The sequence below is a fragment of the Sorghum bicolor genome, chromosome 10, assembly GCF_000003195.3.
Source record: "Sorghum bicolor cultivar BTx623 chromosome 10, Sorghum_bicolor_NCBIv3, whole genome shotgun sequence".
In the NCBI taxonomy this organism is placed as follows: Eukaryota; Viridiplantae; Streptophyta; class Magnoliopsida; order Poales; family Poaceae; genus Sorghum; species Sorghum bicolor.
Window position 1 is genome coordinate 14,502,299 of NC_012879.2, and position 18,044 is coordinate 14,520,342.

The 18,044-nt window shown below is 46.5% G+C and overlaps 3 protein-coding genes across 3 annotated transcripts; all 3 read left to right on the forward strand.

Moving 5' to 3' along the window:
• LOC110431100 lies at window positions 259–1,946 on the forward strand. The gene is made up of 3 exons (XM_021449798.1): window positions 259–770; window positions 864–982; window positions 1,194–1,946. Exons 1-3 carry the CDS (start codon window positions 259–261, stop codon window positions 1,196–1,198), a joined length of 636 nt encoding a protein of 211 aa, XP_021305473.1. The 3' UTR covers window positions 1,199–1,946.
• On the forward strand, window positions 6,281–9,592 carry LOC8076421. Its single transcript, XM_002436858.2, has 2 exons — window positions 6,281–8,510; window positions 9,128–9,592. Exons 1-2 carry the CDS (start codon window positions 6,645–6,647, stop codon window positions 9,224–9,226), a joined length of 1,965 nt encoding a protein of 654 aa, XP_002436903.1. The 5' UTR covers window positions 6,281–6,644; the 3' UTR covers window positions 9,227–9,592.
• On the forward strand, window positions 9,947–15,024 carry LOC8072811. The gene is made up of 3 exons (XM_002436859.2): window positions 9,947–10,816; window positions 11,137–11,267; window positions 14,646–15,024. Exons 1-2 carry the CDS (start codon window positions 10,177–10,179, stop codon window positions 11,172–11,174), a joined length of 678 nt encoding a protein of 225 aa, XP_002436904.2. The 5' UTR covers window positions 9,947–10,176; the 3' UTR covers window positions 11,175–11,267; window positions 14,646–15,024.

Here is an 18,044-nt window from a genome sequence, read left to right on the forward strand (position 1 = left end):
CACAGCCCGACAAGTATATTATGTCTTAATTTATCAGTTTTTTTTAACAAAGGTCAATTTTTTTTCACAAATCACAGCATACAAGCAAAACATATCTCAATTCACAAGTTATATCAAAGAGAAAGAGCACAAAATCACAACATATAGAACAAAATGAGCGGGCCGTGTCGGGCCACGGGCCGACCGGGCCGGGCCACCACCGTGCTGCGGGCCAAGGGTGCGGCCCATGGCCCGGTCCAGCAACGGGCCGGGCCTCCCATGGCCCGCAAGCACCGAACCGGGCCGTGCCACGGACCGGGCCAAAAGGCCGGGCCAAATTTAACGGGCCAAATGTACATCTATACTCACACCCACTCTCTCCCACTCTGCCTCCCCCTCTCTCTACCTCTCCATCTCTCCCTCCCCGTCTCTCCCGACGCGGCAGGACACCCGAGCGGAGTGAGGGCGCCCACGGCGCGCCGCCGCACCGGCTCAGGCGGGCCTCCCCGGTGGGCGCGGGTGTGGTGCGCCCTGGCACAGCGCCGCGGGCCTGTGCAGCCTCTCCCCGAGACCCCGAGCGTTGTCCCAGACCACGCCCACGCCCCACCCCCGCCAAGTGCTGCCTCGGCGAAGACCGTGCCGCCCTACGACCCCGTCGAGGTGTGTTCCACAGCGTGTTGCGTGCGGCGACGTGCACAGAACCCAACGACGACCTGCGCCAACGCGAAGCATGCCAGCTCTACCGGTGCGGTGGCACGGTCTCCAGGTCCACTTCCTGACGCCTGCACGAGGTATGATGCTTCGGCTCTTCGCGTCCTCTCTTTTTCTTCGTCCGCTTCTTTGCATCTCTGCTAACCTACCGGCACGGTGCCTAGCCTTTGCAGGTGCTCAGGGGCCAGATCTGGTGTGTGGGTGTGTGCCTGCAGTCCGCCGATGCCGGACGAACTACGCCAGACCTGTAGTGGGAGCTGCCCCTACCTCTTCATCCCCTGCATTTGGGCTGGTATGGTTCTTGAACAACGACGATGTCGCATTTGTCGTTCCATAGCATATATGTGTCTGATATTTTGGGTTCCTGCCTTTGCTCCCTGCGGACGCGCATCCGTTGGTGGTGTGTTCCTTCTTCCCGATTTGCGACTATCGAGTTTGCAGAGTCGATTTTGCGACTATCGAGTTCATAGAGTAAAGGAAATCGATGTTCATTGTGGGTGCAGGTTGACCAGGACAAGGACGCCCCCTCGGAGCGACAGTGCAGATGGACCACAACACCTCCGTCATGCAAGCCATGATGACATGGATAAACATGCCGCACACGCCTCCGAGGCGGCAGCGTCCCCACAGCGGCGTCACGCGGCGGCAGCGTGTTCTTGTGGGTACGCTGGGCCCACGCGCTAAGGTCGTGGGTGACGATGGTGGTGCAAGCGCGCTCGCGTGGCCAGGGGTGCGTCCCTGCGGCGGCGACGCTCGATAGGGGCGAGCTCGTGTGGCGGCAGCGCTCTGCCGAGCGCATCCCTACGGTGGCGCGCGGCGTCACGCGACAGGGGCGAGCTCGCGCGGTTGCAACGCTCGGCCAGGCGTGTCCCCATGGTGGCGTCACACGGCAGGGGCCCGGCGACCGCAACCCCTTGCGCGCCGTCCTCGCCCTCAAGCGCCGTCCGCGGATCGACGTTGGCGTCAGCCACGTCGAGGAGATCGAGGAGCCACTCGACCCCACACTCGCCCTCGCCTGCACCGCTCGACCCCGCGCTCGCCCTCGCCTGCGCCTCGACTCCTAGATCATCCGCACGTGAGCCTCGCGGCGTGTTCCCGTCGCCGACTGTTCGCCGTGGACCTGCTGGGTTTTGGGTGGAGCTCCAAGCCGGCGGACTAGGTGTACATTCTTTCTCCCGTGACTTGAAGGGCAAGAAGGATATTGTGCTATCTGGGACCCATGTGTTAGAGCTCTTAAACGGAAGAAAACGTAACGGTGTGAAACAACTTTTTAGTGGTATCGTGGTTTGGTCAATTTTTTATAATGGCATACAGTTAAAAGGCTCCGTATGCATATGCAAGTCTATTCTTCGGACTACATCTAAGTATTTTATGAAATATGTAATATCTCTGTTTCAAAACCAAAAAAAATCCACCATTGTGTACATGCTTTCTATAATATGTTTTATTCCATTTGCCATTATTATTATTACCTACTTCAATTCGATGGCATTCTCCGGCGTTTTAGGCTGGACACATCAGCTGGATTAACTGCTCAACGTGCCTGCTTATACGGAGGCTAAGTAATCTATAACTCTTATAAAACTAAATTCCACTAGATGAATTCTCTCTTCATGTAAGGTGTCCACATCATTTCCCACTAATTGATCCACTAAATATTCTATCTCTCTATGCAAGGTGTCTATATCATTCCCCACTAAGTCCATGTCATCCCATATTAATTACAAAAAATGACCTTGTCATCTATATCATGTGAAATACTTAAAATCTTTAATCTATTATCATATGTACATACACTATATGTTTCATCACCAATTAATTCCTCTATAATGTAACCAAATATTAGTTTTTGTTCTATTAACTTAGCAATTTTTTTACCAGATCTAATACAATAAAATACATGCAAGTCAAATTCATATATATACATACATAATAGACCAATTAATTCTTTTATAATGTTACCAAATATTAATTTTTATTCTATTAGCTTAGCAATTTTTTACTAGATATAATACAATAAAATACATGCAAGTCAAATTCATATGTATACATACATAATAGACTGAATACCATATAGTAATGCTATGCATATAATGATTTATTTTTAAGAAAATCCCGCAGCAACGCGTGAGGAATTCACCTAGTTAAATATACAGTCAAAAAAAAGGGCGCCAAGTTAAATATACAGTCAAAAAAAAAGGGCGCCACGGCAACAGGTAAACCGGAGGCGCTTGCTATCCATTATACGGAAGCAGGAAACCTGGCGCCACTTTGTTGCCATTCTATCCTCTTCTACAGCTATGCGCCCTAAAAGATTCTGCCTCATTCGTCCTCGTTTTTCTCGTTTACCCTCCGCTGCCTCGTTGCCTCCGCTTCGCTTCCTCTCTCTGTGCTTCCCACGGCTGTAGGACGTCCGCGCTCGCTTGGTCTGGTCGTCGTTCCGGCCGCTCTCTTCCTCTTCCCCTGCCGCGTTGCTCCGTCTTCTAGATCTCAAGGGTGTTCTCGTGTTTTAGTCTACTCAGGATCTTCCTCCCTCCGGCTCGCCCACTGCTGCACTGGCGGGGCGAGCCCCCGCCGGCCGTCCTCCACTCCTGCGGCTTCCTGCATCCTTCCTGGATTCGGGTCGCGGTGCCCACCGTGCAGCTTCTGCTTCTTCTGATGCCGTCTTGTTCCTGTAAGTTTCTATGAATTTGTACTTCATTTCACCTATGTATGCGTACATTGTTTTTTCTTTTTTTGTCAACACATAGTTCTTTTGCGGCCGTTTGGTTTGCACAGGGTGTGTTGACGGTCTTTAATGCTCACATTTAACCGTCAACTAATCAGAGAAAAGGACCTATATGCAACCAACACCCAGACTTAGGGTTTTATCTGACAGAATTCTACGAGGTTTGGTGTTTGTCTATTTTTGCAGAGGGGCCCACACGTCGGGTTTACATAGAGATATTAACGTGTGCGGTAATTTTCTATCATCTAGAAGACTCCAGAAGCCACGGGAACGAGCGGGAGGCCGAGCGGGTGTTGACGGTCCTTAAGTATCAAATTTAATTATCAAATAAATAAAGAAAAGGATCCAAATGAAATCAACATCCATACTTAGGGTTTTATCTGACAGAATTCCACGAGTTTTGGTGTTTGTCTATTTCTGCAGGGGGTTATGAGGAAATACGAAAGAAAGGCCCACATGTCGGGATTACATAGAGATATCAACGTGCCGCGCAATTATCTTACATCTAGAAGACTCCAGAAGCCACGAGAAGGAAGCGGAGGCCGAACGGGGCCTGGCTCTGGGCGCCCGCCCAGGAGACCAGGGCGCCCGCCCCCTGTTGGACTCCGATCAGGACTCTCTTTCGGGATCGATCTCCACCGACCTAAAGCATCAAGGATAACCGTTCAATCAATGTCGGTTTGATCCAACGGCTCATATTTACTTGGAGGGACTATAAAACCAGACCCCCTGGCCCCTGGAGGAGAGAGCCTCTCAACCCTAATTCATTATTCTTCAAGGGAGAAGAAGCCTCTGATCAAGCCTAGAGCCACCACATCAATTAGACATCTAGATTAGCATAGCTACATAAGATTAGAACTAGAAGGAGTCAATCTTCGATTGATTTCCGGATCTGTCAAGAGGATTCTTGGTAATTCTCTAATTGTTCTTCTAATTGTTCTTCTAATTCTTCAATATTATGAATATGACTTTGTTCTACTTTAATATATTGGTTATGACTTTGCTCTACTTGTATATTACAACTGTCGTCACTCGCGCGTATGGACGCAAATCACTCATATAGATATACACAATGGTCAAATGTTCTCCAGGGGAGCAGTGCAATTGTGTCTCTCAGACCGTGTTTCGTTGGCAAGCTGCCCTTAGCGCTTTTATGTATAATTTTGTATAAGCCACCTATGATCCTGCCGTGGATTTGTCTCCTGGAACGTTTAGATGTTGTCTCAACAAACTCCATGTCTCATGTAAGTATCTGCTATCTGCTTTATTATTCACCGTTTGTCTAAAAAAAGAAAAACACGTTTGGTCAGCACTCGCGCGCATGGGCGCGCGCAAAGAGTGACGTTTTTGACTTTGAGACATCGTGTTTGACCGCTCGTCTTATTCAAAAATTTTATGTAAATTACAAAATAAATTAATCATGAGCAAAGTAACTCTAATAATAAAATAAGTCTTAACAAAATATATAATATTTATGTAAAAAATTTGAATAAGACGAATGGTCAAATAAGATGTCTGAAATTCTAAAACGACATTCTTTTTGGGACGGAGGGAGTATCATTTAGAGTACCTCCACACAAGCTCTATTTTTCTTATTAGTTTAAGCTGGTGTGAAGTTTCATTTCCTGTAGCGTATTGGCATAAAAAAATCAGAGTTGAGATATATTGGTCTGTGTTGTCTTATTTGTTGTTCTTGTAATTATATAAATAGGTAAGTTATACAAATCTAGACTCTTGATATCCTTCTCTCCTAGAAAATGTGCGCTTTAATATAAAGTGTGGAGTACCGTAAAAGATAAAATGCGAAAGAAATAGCTGCTATGATTTATGTGCGTGAGAATATGAAATATAACATACCACAGTCTAGATACGTAAGTCGCTTGCTCTACTATTCTAATCGCACCATGTTTGCATTTTTTTTTGCCATGGCTACATATTAAAAAAATATATATGCTTTATATTTTTTACTAGTAGAAGAAGACTCTTATTTATGGATTTACTGGCACATGAAAGAAATGAATATTGAAGATTTTTTATCACTGTTATAAAACATTATCTTAGTTGCGTCACAGAAAAGTCTATATATTAGAGTTTGTGAGCTTATGACGCAGTGTTCTCCATCACTGTATTAATTTCACAACTTTATTTTTAAAATTAAATGTTGTTTCAACATTGGTATTTAATTTTTACAGTATTGTTATCTTATCGTGTCATCTGTGTGCTTTTAATATAAAATATTAGTTGTCCCGTAACAACGCATGTACAAATGTATAAGAGAGAAAATGTGTTATAAAAGTAGGGATGAAAACGATACAGATATTTTCCGACCGTATTCGAGACCGAATTCATTTAGAGGAGTTTAGATTTGTCCGTATCCGATTCTGAATATTCAACATCCGATACCGTATCCGTATCCGAATACTTAAATTGTATATTTATGATGTCGACATCCAATCATATCTTATCCGACATGATTGACATTATCCGTATTCGAATCTGAATACGACCAGAAATATGAAAACAAATATGATATCGATGATATCCGTTCGTATCCGATCCGTTTTCATGCCTGGCTAATTTAAAAATAGTTTAAAATTCCTAATGTAAAATTGTCTTTTATATTTTATAAGGACGGTTTTGAAAACTATTGGAGGAACCAATCAACAAATATACTCTCAGTTTTTTTAGCCACTTGAAAAACTCATTAATTTATCAATTATATTATTAATGTTTTGGAATCATTGGAGCTGCTCCATCACTAACAAGCACGAACTGTCTAATAAACGCACCGGGCCTCCGCCGCGTTTTAATCCTTTTCGCCCAGCTCACACACACTGGCCATCCCAATCTCTGCTATAGTTGTCATTGTCCAGCACACTCTGGCTGGCACAGGGAAACGGAACACACGTCCATAGAACAGCCACGTGTCACCTTCGCCATACGTGGGCCCACATGTCGGCTTCAGAGGCTGCCCTCGATCAGCACCGGTTAATCACCCACCCTCTGCCCAAATCCCCCCGCGTTTAATCGCCACCATGGCTGCCCCACCAACACTAATCACCTCCCAAATCCACCGCCCCTTCCTCTCCCTCTCCTAGGATCCCCGGCAAGGCGACAGCCGAGAGGCGCAGGGCAGCCGACGCCGACGCCGACGCCGCCGCTGCTGCTGCCGCTGCCGCCGCCGCCGCCGCCGCCGCCGCAGCCGTAGCGGCATTTTGTCGAGCACATGGCGCTCGTGCCGAGCGGCGGCGCGGGCGCTTGCAAGGACGACGCCGCCCTCGGGCTGCCGTGGTCCGAGATGTTCCGCTCAGCCTCGCTCCGCCGGCCCAAGCAGGAAGCAGACGACGCGCCACCCAAGAAGCCGGCGCTGAAGAAGGCGAGGGCCAAGGAGATGAAGTCCAAGCCGTCGTCGGTGGGAGCTGGGGCCGGGGCTGGGTCCGACATGGAGGGGCTGTCGCTGGAGCCCGACGCGCGCCTGGCGCTCTACATCGCCATGGCGCACGCGGGCCTCGCCACCGCGCTGCTCGTGCTCTACGGCCTCTACCTGCTGCTCGCCGACTTCCTCCGCCCGCTGCAGTGGGCGCTGCTCTGCTCCGTCCCGCTCCGCGAGACGCAGCGCGCGCTCGTCGCCTTCTGGGAGCCCCCGCTCCGCGGCGGCCTTAGCGCCGCACTGCTCGCGCTGCCGCTCGCCGCGCTCCGGTCCTCGACCGCCACCCTCGCCGACGTGCGCGCCGCCCTCCTGCGCCGCCCGCTCCCAGACTCGCCGGCGTTCCCGCGCCTCCTCCGCTGGCTCGTATCCTTCTTTTTCTTCCTCGTCCTCTTCGAGCGCCTCGGCGCCGCCACCGCGCTGCTGCTCCTCGTGCTCGCGCTCGCCTTCTTCGCCGCGTCCCCCAAGCTGAAGCGCGCCGCCTCCTCACGCATCTCCAGTCGGCCTCCCTCCTCGCGCGGCCTCCTCTTAACTGGAGGCATCCTCCGCCACCTTAAGACACTAGTCGCCCTTGGTCTCATGCTTGGTATGATCGCCGGGTTCATAACTGGCAGCATCTTCTTCTCCTACAAGATTGGGCTAGAGGGCAAGGACGCCGTCATGTCCCTCAAGTCCCATGTCGAGAAGAGCAACTACTCTGAGAAGATTGGCCTCAAGAAGTGGATGGACGACAATGACATCCCTGGCTTGGTCGATCAGTACTCTGGCAAGATCTATGACACCGTGTGGGAGCAGGTCGACCAATTGGCTGTGCAGTACAACCTTACAGATTTCACTAGTGGCTTCCGCCATTTCTTGATCAGCCAATCAGTTGACCCAAAGAGCAAGGCGCTCATCAGTTCCAGACCACACCCATATTCAATGAAGTTGCAATCAATTGCGACATGTGTGAAGAACAGAGAGTGGGTGGAGATTTACAGGGAGCTTGATTCGTTCTTTAGGGAGCTGTTGATCACAAGAGAGGATTTGGTGGTCAAGGCCAAGGGGCTGGCTTTGCAGGGAACAGAAATCGCAAAGAGGCTGCTGTCCAGCAGCACATTGGTGCTGGGCGGTAGTGCCAATCTGATGTTATCAATTGCTCTCCGCATTCTCTCAGGTGCGGCTGAGGTGGTGAATTTCCTGTCACAACTGATGGTGTTCTTGTGGGTGCTGTATTACCTCATTACTGTGGAGGGAGGCGGAGCTACAGAGCAAATCATTGATCTTTTGCCAGTGTCAAAACAAGTAAAGGACCGCTGTGTTGAGGTCATCGATCATGCCATTAGTAGTGTCTTGTTGGCCACTGCCAAGATTGCCATATTTCAAGGGGGGCTGACATGGCTGCTGTTCAAGTTCTTCAAAGTGCATTTTGTGTACACATCAACTGTGCTTGGATTCATCAGCGCACTTGTGCCAATACTTCCATTTTGGCTGTCCTCAATATTTGCCACAGGGGAGCTTCTCATGGAAGGGAGATATGTGCTTGGACTGGTGGTAACTGTGATACACCTCATGCTCATGGATTATGGCACAACTACCATTCTGGAGGATATACCTGGGTACAATGGGTATCTCACAGGCCTAAGCATAATTGGTGGCATGACACTGTTTCCCAATGCTCTGGAGGTACTAACTTTGTTCTCACTTCTTTTGTGCTGCTAGTTTCATTTCACCATTTAAAGTGCTTCTATGAAAATTTAACTTCTGGACAGTTTTTCTTGCACATTACTGTTTTAGAAAGGTATTAGAATCTGCATCATCTGTCTAGAACCAAAGGCAAGAAAGAATCTTTGTTCTCTAGCATTTCTCCCTTTCTTTTATTTAGATTTGTTTAGATAGTTGTGCTTAAGTTCCTTTTCTCCACATATTTTCGGCTTCCTGCAGTAGTTTGCTACTACGTGTGCATCTCTATATGCTTTGAGCTGCATTCAGCTAAGTATTTATCTTGGTTACTCAAAGTTGGGAAAAGGTGTTGCCATGTCGAACAATTTCCCATAGGCTGTGTGTCAATGTGTCGTATAGGTGTGCAGTTGTGTATATTATTGGTTTCGTGAAAAGAAGATGCAACAGCTGTTTGTAAGCAGGAAGTAGAGCATTTTTCTTCTTCTTTGTGGATGATAGACTAAATTGCTTCAAAAACATCCAAATTTTTGGGAACTGGATCATAGAAATAGTCTCACATAGTGATATGGAGCTTTTTCTTTGCCTCAAATTTGGCTTATTTTTTTGTCACTGTTCTGCAGGGTGCAATATTAGGTCCCCTTATAATGACGGTTGTTATAGCGTTGAAGAACTTGTACACAGAGTTTGTGCTTGCTGATGGAGAGGAGGCCAGCAGCTAGCATCAGATGCGGCTAAAATGCCTATGTCGCCAGAGAAATACTTGTGTAGGATTTTTACCTGCAATGTTCACATGACGGTTTTGCTCTTGTACCATGCCTGAGTATATGCACAGCTATTGCAGCAGTTGTGATACTTTCCTTCTTGTTGCAACCTGCCGTCTCTGTAACTGTATTTAATATCTATTGGATCGTTCCATAGATTTGGTTTTGATATCTGCCGAGTACCAAATGACCTCTCTCTCCTATTGAACTGGAAGTTGTACAGTATTTCCTCTTGTTTGTTGTTGGTGTAAATATAAAGATGTAAGAGGACTACTATGTAAAAGTGAGAAGGAATGAATAGAGAAGAGGTGTGCTGTTGGCACACCCGTGAGAGTGAGTTTTCCCCCAATTTCAACATGGTATTCAGAGCCGGTGTTAGGGTTTCACGTACCAACCGGGGCGGCGCGGTCGCCTGAGCTCTCGGCGCGGCGAGCAAGTCGCGCGGGCCGGCCAGTGCAAGCACGGGAGGCGCGGTCCACGCGGGAGGCCTGTGCGGGGCGACGCGTGCACCCTGCGCAGACGCGAAGGGGCGACGCGGACGCGAAGGCCGACGCGGGAGCTGGCCCGTGCGGGGCGGCGCGTGGGCGGAGCGGGGCGGCGCGCGAGCAGCCTGGCGGGGTGTGCGCGAAGGCGAGCGGCTTGTGGGCAGTGCGCGAGCAGCTTGCGGGGCGGCAGCGAACAGCCTGAGAGGCTGTGTGTGAGGAGGAGAAGCCTGTGCGGATGAGCTGGTGAGGAAGTCTGGTGCTTGTGAACAGAGAAAGAAGGACAGGTTGCTGCTGTTGAGAAGGAGATTTGGGGGTGCTGTGTTGGGAGGTAGAAGAAGAGGATTGGTGGCTGTTGTTCTGAAGGTGTTTGTTGCTGCTCTGTGAGTAAAGTTGGAGGTCTTTGCTACTGATTTGGGGAGGAAGATGGACACAGGGAAAGAGGCAGAGAGGAAAGCAGCAGCATGTGAGCATGAGAGTGGTGGTAATTGTGGAGATGATTCACTAATGACTAAAGCTGAGTTAAGAAATGAGATGAAGTCCATGATTCAGGGACTTTTGGAGATGAATTTGATTGGTCCTAGGGAGATGTTTGCGGTGGAGGTTGCATCAGGCGTTGCGGGGGCTGTTGACGCAAACGTGATAGAGCATTTGGTGGAGATGTATAAGGAGGCGATTCGGACGGTGTCCAACGGGAAGGCGGAGTTAGAGAAGAGCCTGCAGAAGTTTAGGATGGCAGCTGAGGTATATCGGTTGGAAATGGAGGCCAGGGTGAGAGCAAAGATGGAGGAATTGTGGGCGTTGAATGCGAAGAAAGCGGACTTGGAATTGAAGGTGCGGTTCTTAGAGGCGGAGCTGATTGCTGCCCTGCCTAAGATGGGGGAATTGGAGGACCTGAAGAGGGAAAAGGCTCCTTTTTTCACTTCAATAGGGGAGCAAGCCAAGCAGTGGGAACAATGGCAGAAAATGGAAGGGTTGGAAAACTTCAAAACTACTTCAAATGGTCCTGTGATTGCCACTACCAGTCACTTTGGTAACTTTGCCAACTATGCCCACTTGGGCAAAGGTACTCAGGCACAGGCACTTGCATCCACATGTAGGCATAATATTGAATGGGTCATAGATTCAGGAGCTTCCAAGCATGTCACAGGCATATCTAATCCTTTCAAAACATACACTCCACACTCATATTCTGAAACCATTCAAACTGCTGATGGCACCTCTCAACCCATTCATGGTGTAGGATCTATAGAGTGTACTCCATCCCTCTGCTTATCATCTGTTCTACATGTTCCTTCCTTCCCAGTCAATCTCCTCTCTGTTAGCTCTCTTATTGATCAGTTCAAATGCACTGTTACGTTTGATGAAAATTCTTGTATCTTTCAGGAGAAGAGGACGGGGAGAGTGATTGGGACTGGAGTTAGGCGTGATGGGTTGTGGTTCATCAACCATGTGGAGTCAGCATTGGCAGCAGCTGCTGGGGCAAAGGAGAGGGAGATCTTCTTGCTTCATTGTCGGTTAGGACATTTCTCTTTTGAAAGCTTGAGTAAACTATATCCTGAGGTTTTTAAGGACGTGGATAGAAGCAAACTTGTGTGTGATGCCTGTGAACTTGGGAAGCATACAAGATCAACTTATCCTAGTATGGGTCTTCGAAGTTGTGAACCTTTTATGTTAATACATTCTGATGTTTGGGGTCCCTGTTCAGTCACATCAGTGAGTGGATTTAAGTGGTTTGTCACATTTATTGACTGTTATACTCGTATGACGTGGATATATATGCTGAGGGGTAAGCATGAGGTTCTTAGATGCTTCCAGGACTTCCATAAGTTAGTCACAAATCAATTTAATGCCAAGATCCGAATTCTCCGTACTGACAATGGAAAGGAGTATGTGAACAATGACTTTGGGGCATACCTGTCAGATCACGGGATTATACATCAAACCACTTGCCCCAACACTCCACCCCAGAATGGTGTTGCTGAGAGGAAGAATCGACATTTGCTGGAGGTAGCAAGGTCACTAATGTTTCAGATGAATGTACCAAAGTATCTGTGGAGTGAGGCGGTAATGACAGCAGCATATCTCATTAATCGGATGCCATCAAGGATCCTTGGCATGAAGTCACCAACTGAGCTTCTTTTGGGACAACAAGAGTTTAAAGTACCCCCTAGGGTATTTGGTTGTGTTTGCTTTGTCAGGGACCATAGGCCTTCAGTGGGAAAATTGGATCCTCAAGCAGTGAAGTGTGTTTTTGTTGGATACTCATCCACACAAAAGGGATACAAGTGTTGGGACCCTGTTGGAAAGAAGTTGTTTGTGAGTATGGATGTAACATTTCGTGAATTCGAGCCATACTACACAAAACCATGGGATCTTGATCCGTTGCTGGAGGAGTTCTCTTCAGTCACTGAGAGTGACAGTAGAGAGGGGGAGCATGAAGGAGTTGATGCTCAAAATGAGGTAATTGTTGGTACCATCCCATGTCTAATGGATAGATCTGGAATTCAGGAGACAATTCATCAGGATAATGGTGAATGTGAAGGTGAAGAAATAGTTGGCGATGAGGTAGTTGGTGATGGGATTGAGGAGTCAATTGATGAAGGAAGTGAAGAGAATAGGGAAATAGTTGCAAAGGAGCCAATTGTGTATCAAAGGAGGCGGTTCAGAAGTCAGGGGGAGCAAACAGCTGAGAAGGAGCCAATTGTGTATCAAAGGAGGCGGTTCAGGAGCCAGGTGGAGCAAGTTGGTACACCACAGCCACAACAGCCTGTTTTACCAGTCCCAAATCTCTCCTCAGACCTCTCTCCATTGAGCTCCTCGACCCAATCTGAGTTAACTGGTAATGTCTCTCCCACTCCTGAGCATGTAGAGTTATCTCTTGCACAACGTAGAGATATTAGATCTAATTTTGGAAAACCTCCTGTTCGATATGGATTTGAGCATCCTAGTACAGATCATGACATTGCCAATTTCCTCTCATACTCTCATCTTTCACCTGCATATAGAGCATTTGTTGCATCTTTACAAACAGCGCCTGTTCCAAGGGACTGGAAGTGTGCAAAACAAGACCCTAAGTGGAAAGCAGCAATGGAAGAAGAAATGCATGCTCTTCAAAAGAACAAGACATGGGAACTGGTCCCACTACCAAAAGGGAAAAGAGTTGTTGGCTGTAAGTGGGTCTTCACTGTGAAGCAAAATCCAAAAGGAGAGGTGGACAGATACAAGGCAAGGCTGGTTGCAAAAGGGTATAGTCAAACATATGGCATTGATTATGATGAGACCTTTGCTCCTGTGGCAAAGATGGGTACCGTTAGGACCCTAATCTCTTGTGCGGTTAACTTTGGTTGGCCTCTACATCAGATGGATGTGAAGAATGCATTTCTTTATGGTGACTTACAGGAAGAAGTCTATATGGAAATTCCACCGGGGTTTGCTAATAGTCAAACTGTTGGCAAGGTGTGCAGACTTAAAAAATCACTCTATGGACTAAAGCAATCACCCCGGGCATGGTTTGACAGGTTTAGGAGGACAGTCTGTGGAATGGGCTACACTCAATGCAATGGTGATCATACGGTCTTTTATAAGCACAGGGGAACATTTATCACCATTATGGCGGTGTATGTGGATGATATTGTGATTACAGGAGATGATGTGGAGGAGATCAAATGTTTGAAGAAGAATTTAGGAAAAGCCTTCGAGGTAAAGGATCTTGGACCACTTAGGTATTTCCTTGGGATTGAAATTGCTAGGTCACCTAAGGGGATAGTTCTCTCTCAGAGGAAATATGTCCTTGATTTATTGACAGAAACTGGAATGCTAGGATGTAGACCGTGCAGTACTCCTATTGATAAAAATCATCAAATTAGTGCTGAGTCAGGAGTTTCTGTTAACAAAGAAACATATCAAAGGCTGGTGGGGAGATTGATATATCTATGCCATACAAGACCTGATATTTCTTATGCAGTGAGTGTGGTAAGCAGGTATATGCATGATCCTAGAACAGGACATATGGAATTGGTCTACAGAATATTGAGGTACCTAAAAGGAACACCTGGAAGAGGGTTATGGTTCAAGAAGAACATGCATTTAGATCTGGAGGGATATTGTGACGCAGATTGGGCAAGTAGCAGGGATGACAGAAGGTCCACATCTGGTTATTGTGTGTTTGTGGGAGGCAATCTTGTCTCGTGGCATAGCAAGAAGCAAGCAGTTGTGGCACGGTCTACTGCAGAGGCTGAATATAGGGCAATGGCATTGAGCTTATGCGAGATGTTGTGGTTAAAAGGCTTATTGAAGGAGCTACGGGTGTTGAGAAATGAGACCATGATGCTTCACTGTGACAATGTTGCTGCAATCAATATTGCAAATAATCCGGTCCAGTTCGATCGCACTAAGCATGTTGAGATTGATAGATTCTTCATCAAAGAAAAACTTGATAGTGGGGTTCTAAGGCTAGAGTATGTAAAATCACGTAGTCAACTAGCATATTGTTTTACTAAGGGCTTAGGACCTAGTGAGAATGAGTTGAGTTGTAACAAGATGGGCATGCTAGATATCTTTAGCCCATCTTGAGGGGGAGTGTTGGTGTAAATATAAAGATGTAAGAGGACTACTATGTAAAAGTGAGAAGGAATGAATAGAGAAGAGGTGTGCTGTTGGCACACCCGTGAGAGTGAGTTTTCCCCCAATTTCAACATTTGTTTTGCCAATAGTAGTGATCTAGACCAAGTTGCATTGCTAATCTTTTTTGTGGTTTTGTTTTGCCAATAGTGGTATCTAGACTAAGTTGCATTACTAATATTTTTTGGTGTTATATTTGTCTTGTTCATATATATATCTTACATGCATCCAACTCTAGTAATTTCAGTAAATTAATATGAATTGTTTGTTAGGCGGCTTTCTGCTGTGTTTCCTGGAAGGGCCCTGTAGCAAATTTCTTGGAAGAGATTAACTAGAGCTGTTCATCAGCACAAGAGACCCAGGTAGGCAGGTACCTTGCATTTGTACTAAAAGAGCCAACTGTCCAGATGCCAGAATTCAGACAGCTAAACAAGGTAAGAATGTCACTCTTGTCTCCGCATATCTGCATCTACCCCTGGCTTTTCTGCTCAGTTCTTTTTTTGGCACTCCAATTCTGTACAGTCCTGAATAGTTCTGAAGGATTGCAATGATTACCCTTGTTATTTGGAAACAAGTATGGATTGATTTATCATATGTTATGTCATGTACTTGTGTTAGCTTGTGAGCCAAAAAGCTTTGTGGCTTTACTTATGATCTGAACTTGTTCTTGACCTTGAGTCATGGAATTGCAGACATAGCTTCATTTCCTGTTATGCATAACTTTTGGGGGGAGTTGCCATTCCTTCGAAACTTGAAAGGGGACACTGGGAAGTATAAACAATTCCCTGCTTTTCGAACTTCCCTTTATGACGATGATTACTACTGGTCAATTTTCTACACCATGGTTATCTCAAAAGCCATGTCGAGGTTTGTTGTGTTGTGTGACTTGCACGTCTGAAGTCTATGATCTGGATAGAGAGGCTATACTGTATTATTATAAAAGAAAAGTCTTTTTGACTAGTCTCCATTTCTCGCTGATGTTCTGGGCGATCTAGACTTTGGAGCATCTTTTTAATTCTCCCTTTATGTCTCCGTGTTTGTTGAACTGTTCGCCATGTTTTTTAATTCCCCGTTTCTCCCTTTATGTCTCTGTGTTTGTTGAACTGTTCGCGATGATCCATCGACGCTGACAGCTGTGCTACTGTCAAACCTTGCGAGCTTATAAAAGTATAAGCTGCCTCTTATTTACCCAGTCAGGTCATGGGCTCATTCACGGTTGCATGGAAAAAGCCATGTAATTTTCTGCTTGGAAGACTACAAAAGGTCCTGATGGTGGTGCTGGTTGAAAGAAGTTTTGTTCTGTGCAGTCATGATTTACCTCTAGCAGGGATTATTATTGTGTCGCTGAGATTGTTCTTGGTGCTGGCCTGCTGGGTTGCACTTTTCTGTGACACCTTTGCAGCTTTCTCGTGTTGGCAGCGGGAGGGGCCTGGAAGTGGCCGATTGTAATTACTCCCTCCATACCGTTGTTTAGGGCAACTACACGGTCTTCATAACCTAATTTTGACTCTTTATTTTTATAAAAATATTTATCAAAAAGTGGTATATGTATACTTTTATAAAAGTATTTTTCAAGAAAAATCTATTCATATGGTTTTCACATTTTAAAACTCAACAAATATTCATGATTTATATTCCCAATGTTTGACTTCAATCTTGTTCAAAACGATATTTTTTATGGGTATGGAGGGAGTATTTTGACATGCAGAATCTTTCAAGGGAATAGAATATATATTATTGATTCGTTTCTCTTTTTTTAATAAATAATAATGTGATACTGGCCCAGTCAATTACGCAGGTTCTTTGGATGGCTCAGAATTTTATTTTCCAGAAAAGTGATAAATAACAATACAGTACATAAAGAAGAGACAAATTGCCTAGAATGATTCTTCTGATACTGGCCAAGCATCTTCCATAACTATGGCACTTTTTACGAAGGATACCGGTTTGAACCGTGAGGTCAATATCTTTTTTTTTAAAAAAAAATGAGACCAACCTCAGAAGAATTAGATAGTTTTTCATAAAGAAAAAAAGTACCTACTCTTAATAAGCTGAAAATGACCCAAATCTAGCCTAGGTGGTTGAGATGTACGACCATTGGTGTGACCTCGATTAATTCTTTTGAGCTAAATGCACCGGAGACACATTAACTTAGGACATCTATGACAATTAGGTTTATAAGCTTTGAAAGTTTTCTGGATTCATAATTCATAAATTTTTTAGCTGTCCACCATTTGTTTGTACCTCTTCATCTAGGTTGTTAGAAATGCACTTTTGAAGTTGAAGAAGTTTAACTCAATTCTTTTCTATTTGTTTGTGCAAATGTGTCCCTGCCCATGTGTGTTTGCACAATAAACAGTTAGGGCCCAGCGTCAAAGATGAACCAAAAAGCAAGTAGGGCTCATTGAAAAAACTATTGTTGTACTAGCTAGTGAAGCATCTCACGTACTCCCTTCATACTTACAAAGAAAATCGTTTTAGACAAGGTTTGGGTTAAACATTGGAAATATAAATCATGAATAACTTTTAAGTTGTTGAGTTTGAAAATATAAAAACCATATGAATAGATTTGCCTTGAAAAATACTTTTTATAAAAATGTACATATACCACTTTTTGATAAATATTTTTATAAAAACAAGGAATCAAAGTTAGGTTTTGAAGACCGTGTCATTGTTCTAAACGACTTTCTTTATAAGTATGGAGGAAGTATGACTACAGAAAAAATCTTATAAAGCATTTATGAGTGTGTTTGGTTCTCTTTATCACCAAGCTTGGCTAGCAAAAGCAAACCAGGCGAACCCAAACTTGGCTCCACTAATGTAAGGTGCTTGTGTTTGATTTGCTTGTACTAGTGAAGCATGTCTTGTATAGATCATGTTTTATTCCCTGACTAGCTTGGATAGAATCACCGCATCTGAACATGGATAAGCTTACATCCATTTGAGCAATTCATTGAACATGTGCAGGGCAGCCACCGTCGCCATGCCTGCATCGTCGAACAAGGAGTTCTAGCCGCACCGCACCGACCTCCGCCGCTCCGCATGAGATCCAGAAGAGAGAAGAAGACATCAGCATGGGACCTCCACCGCACGGGACCTCCACCGAGCACCAGCGCGCGAGCCCAACGGCGCTCCGCGACCACCTCGCCGGCGCGCACTCGTGGCCTGTGGACGGGATCAGGTATGGCTCCGCCATGCGGCTCCGCGTGTCGGAGTCGGACCCGATGCAGTACCAGCGCCTGCTGGCCACGGGCGACGATGAGGGCGGCGAAGTCTTGTTCTTGGCTGTGGCCGACGAGAGCAGCGCCATGCCTACGGAGACCTCGATAAAGGAAGCGGCGTCTCTGGTGGTGCTGTGTCGGACATTGCCAGCTGGGGCGAGGCCATGGCTCGGCGGCACCGGGGCGGGCCTGCGGGAGGTGAGGAGCTCGTCGGGGACGGAACGAGGAAGGCGGCGTTGGGGGTGAGGAGCTCGCCTGAGACGGGAGGAGGCGGCGGGGCGGGAGGTGAGGAGCTCTTGTGCTGGGCGCGGGAGGTGAGATGAGCGATAGGAGCGCTGCTAGGCCAAGTCTGGCTCCGCTAGAGCGACTGATTTCGGTGTTTCCACGGAGCCACCAAAATCTTAAGGATTGGGCTTCTGCAAGCCTAGCTAGCGGGCCTTACAGAAAACC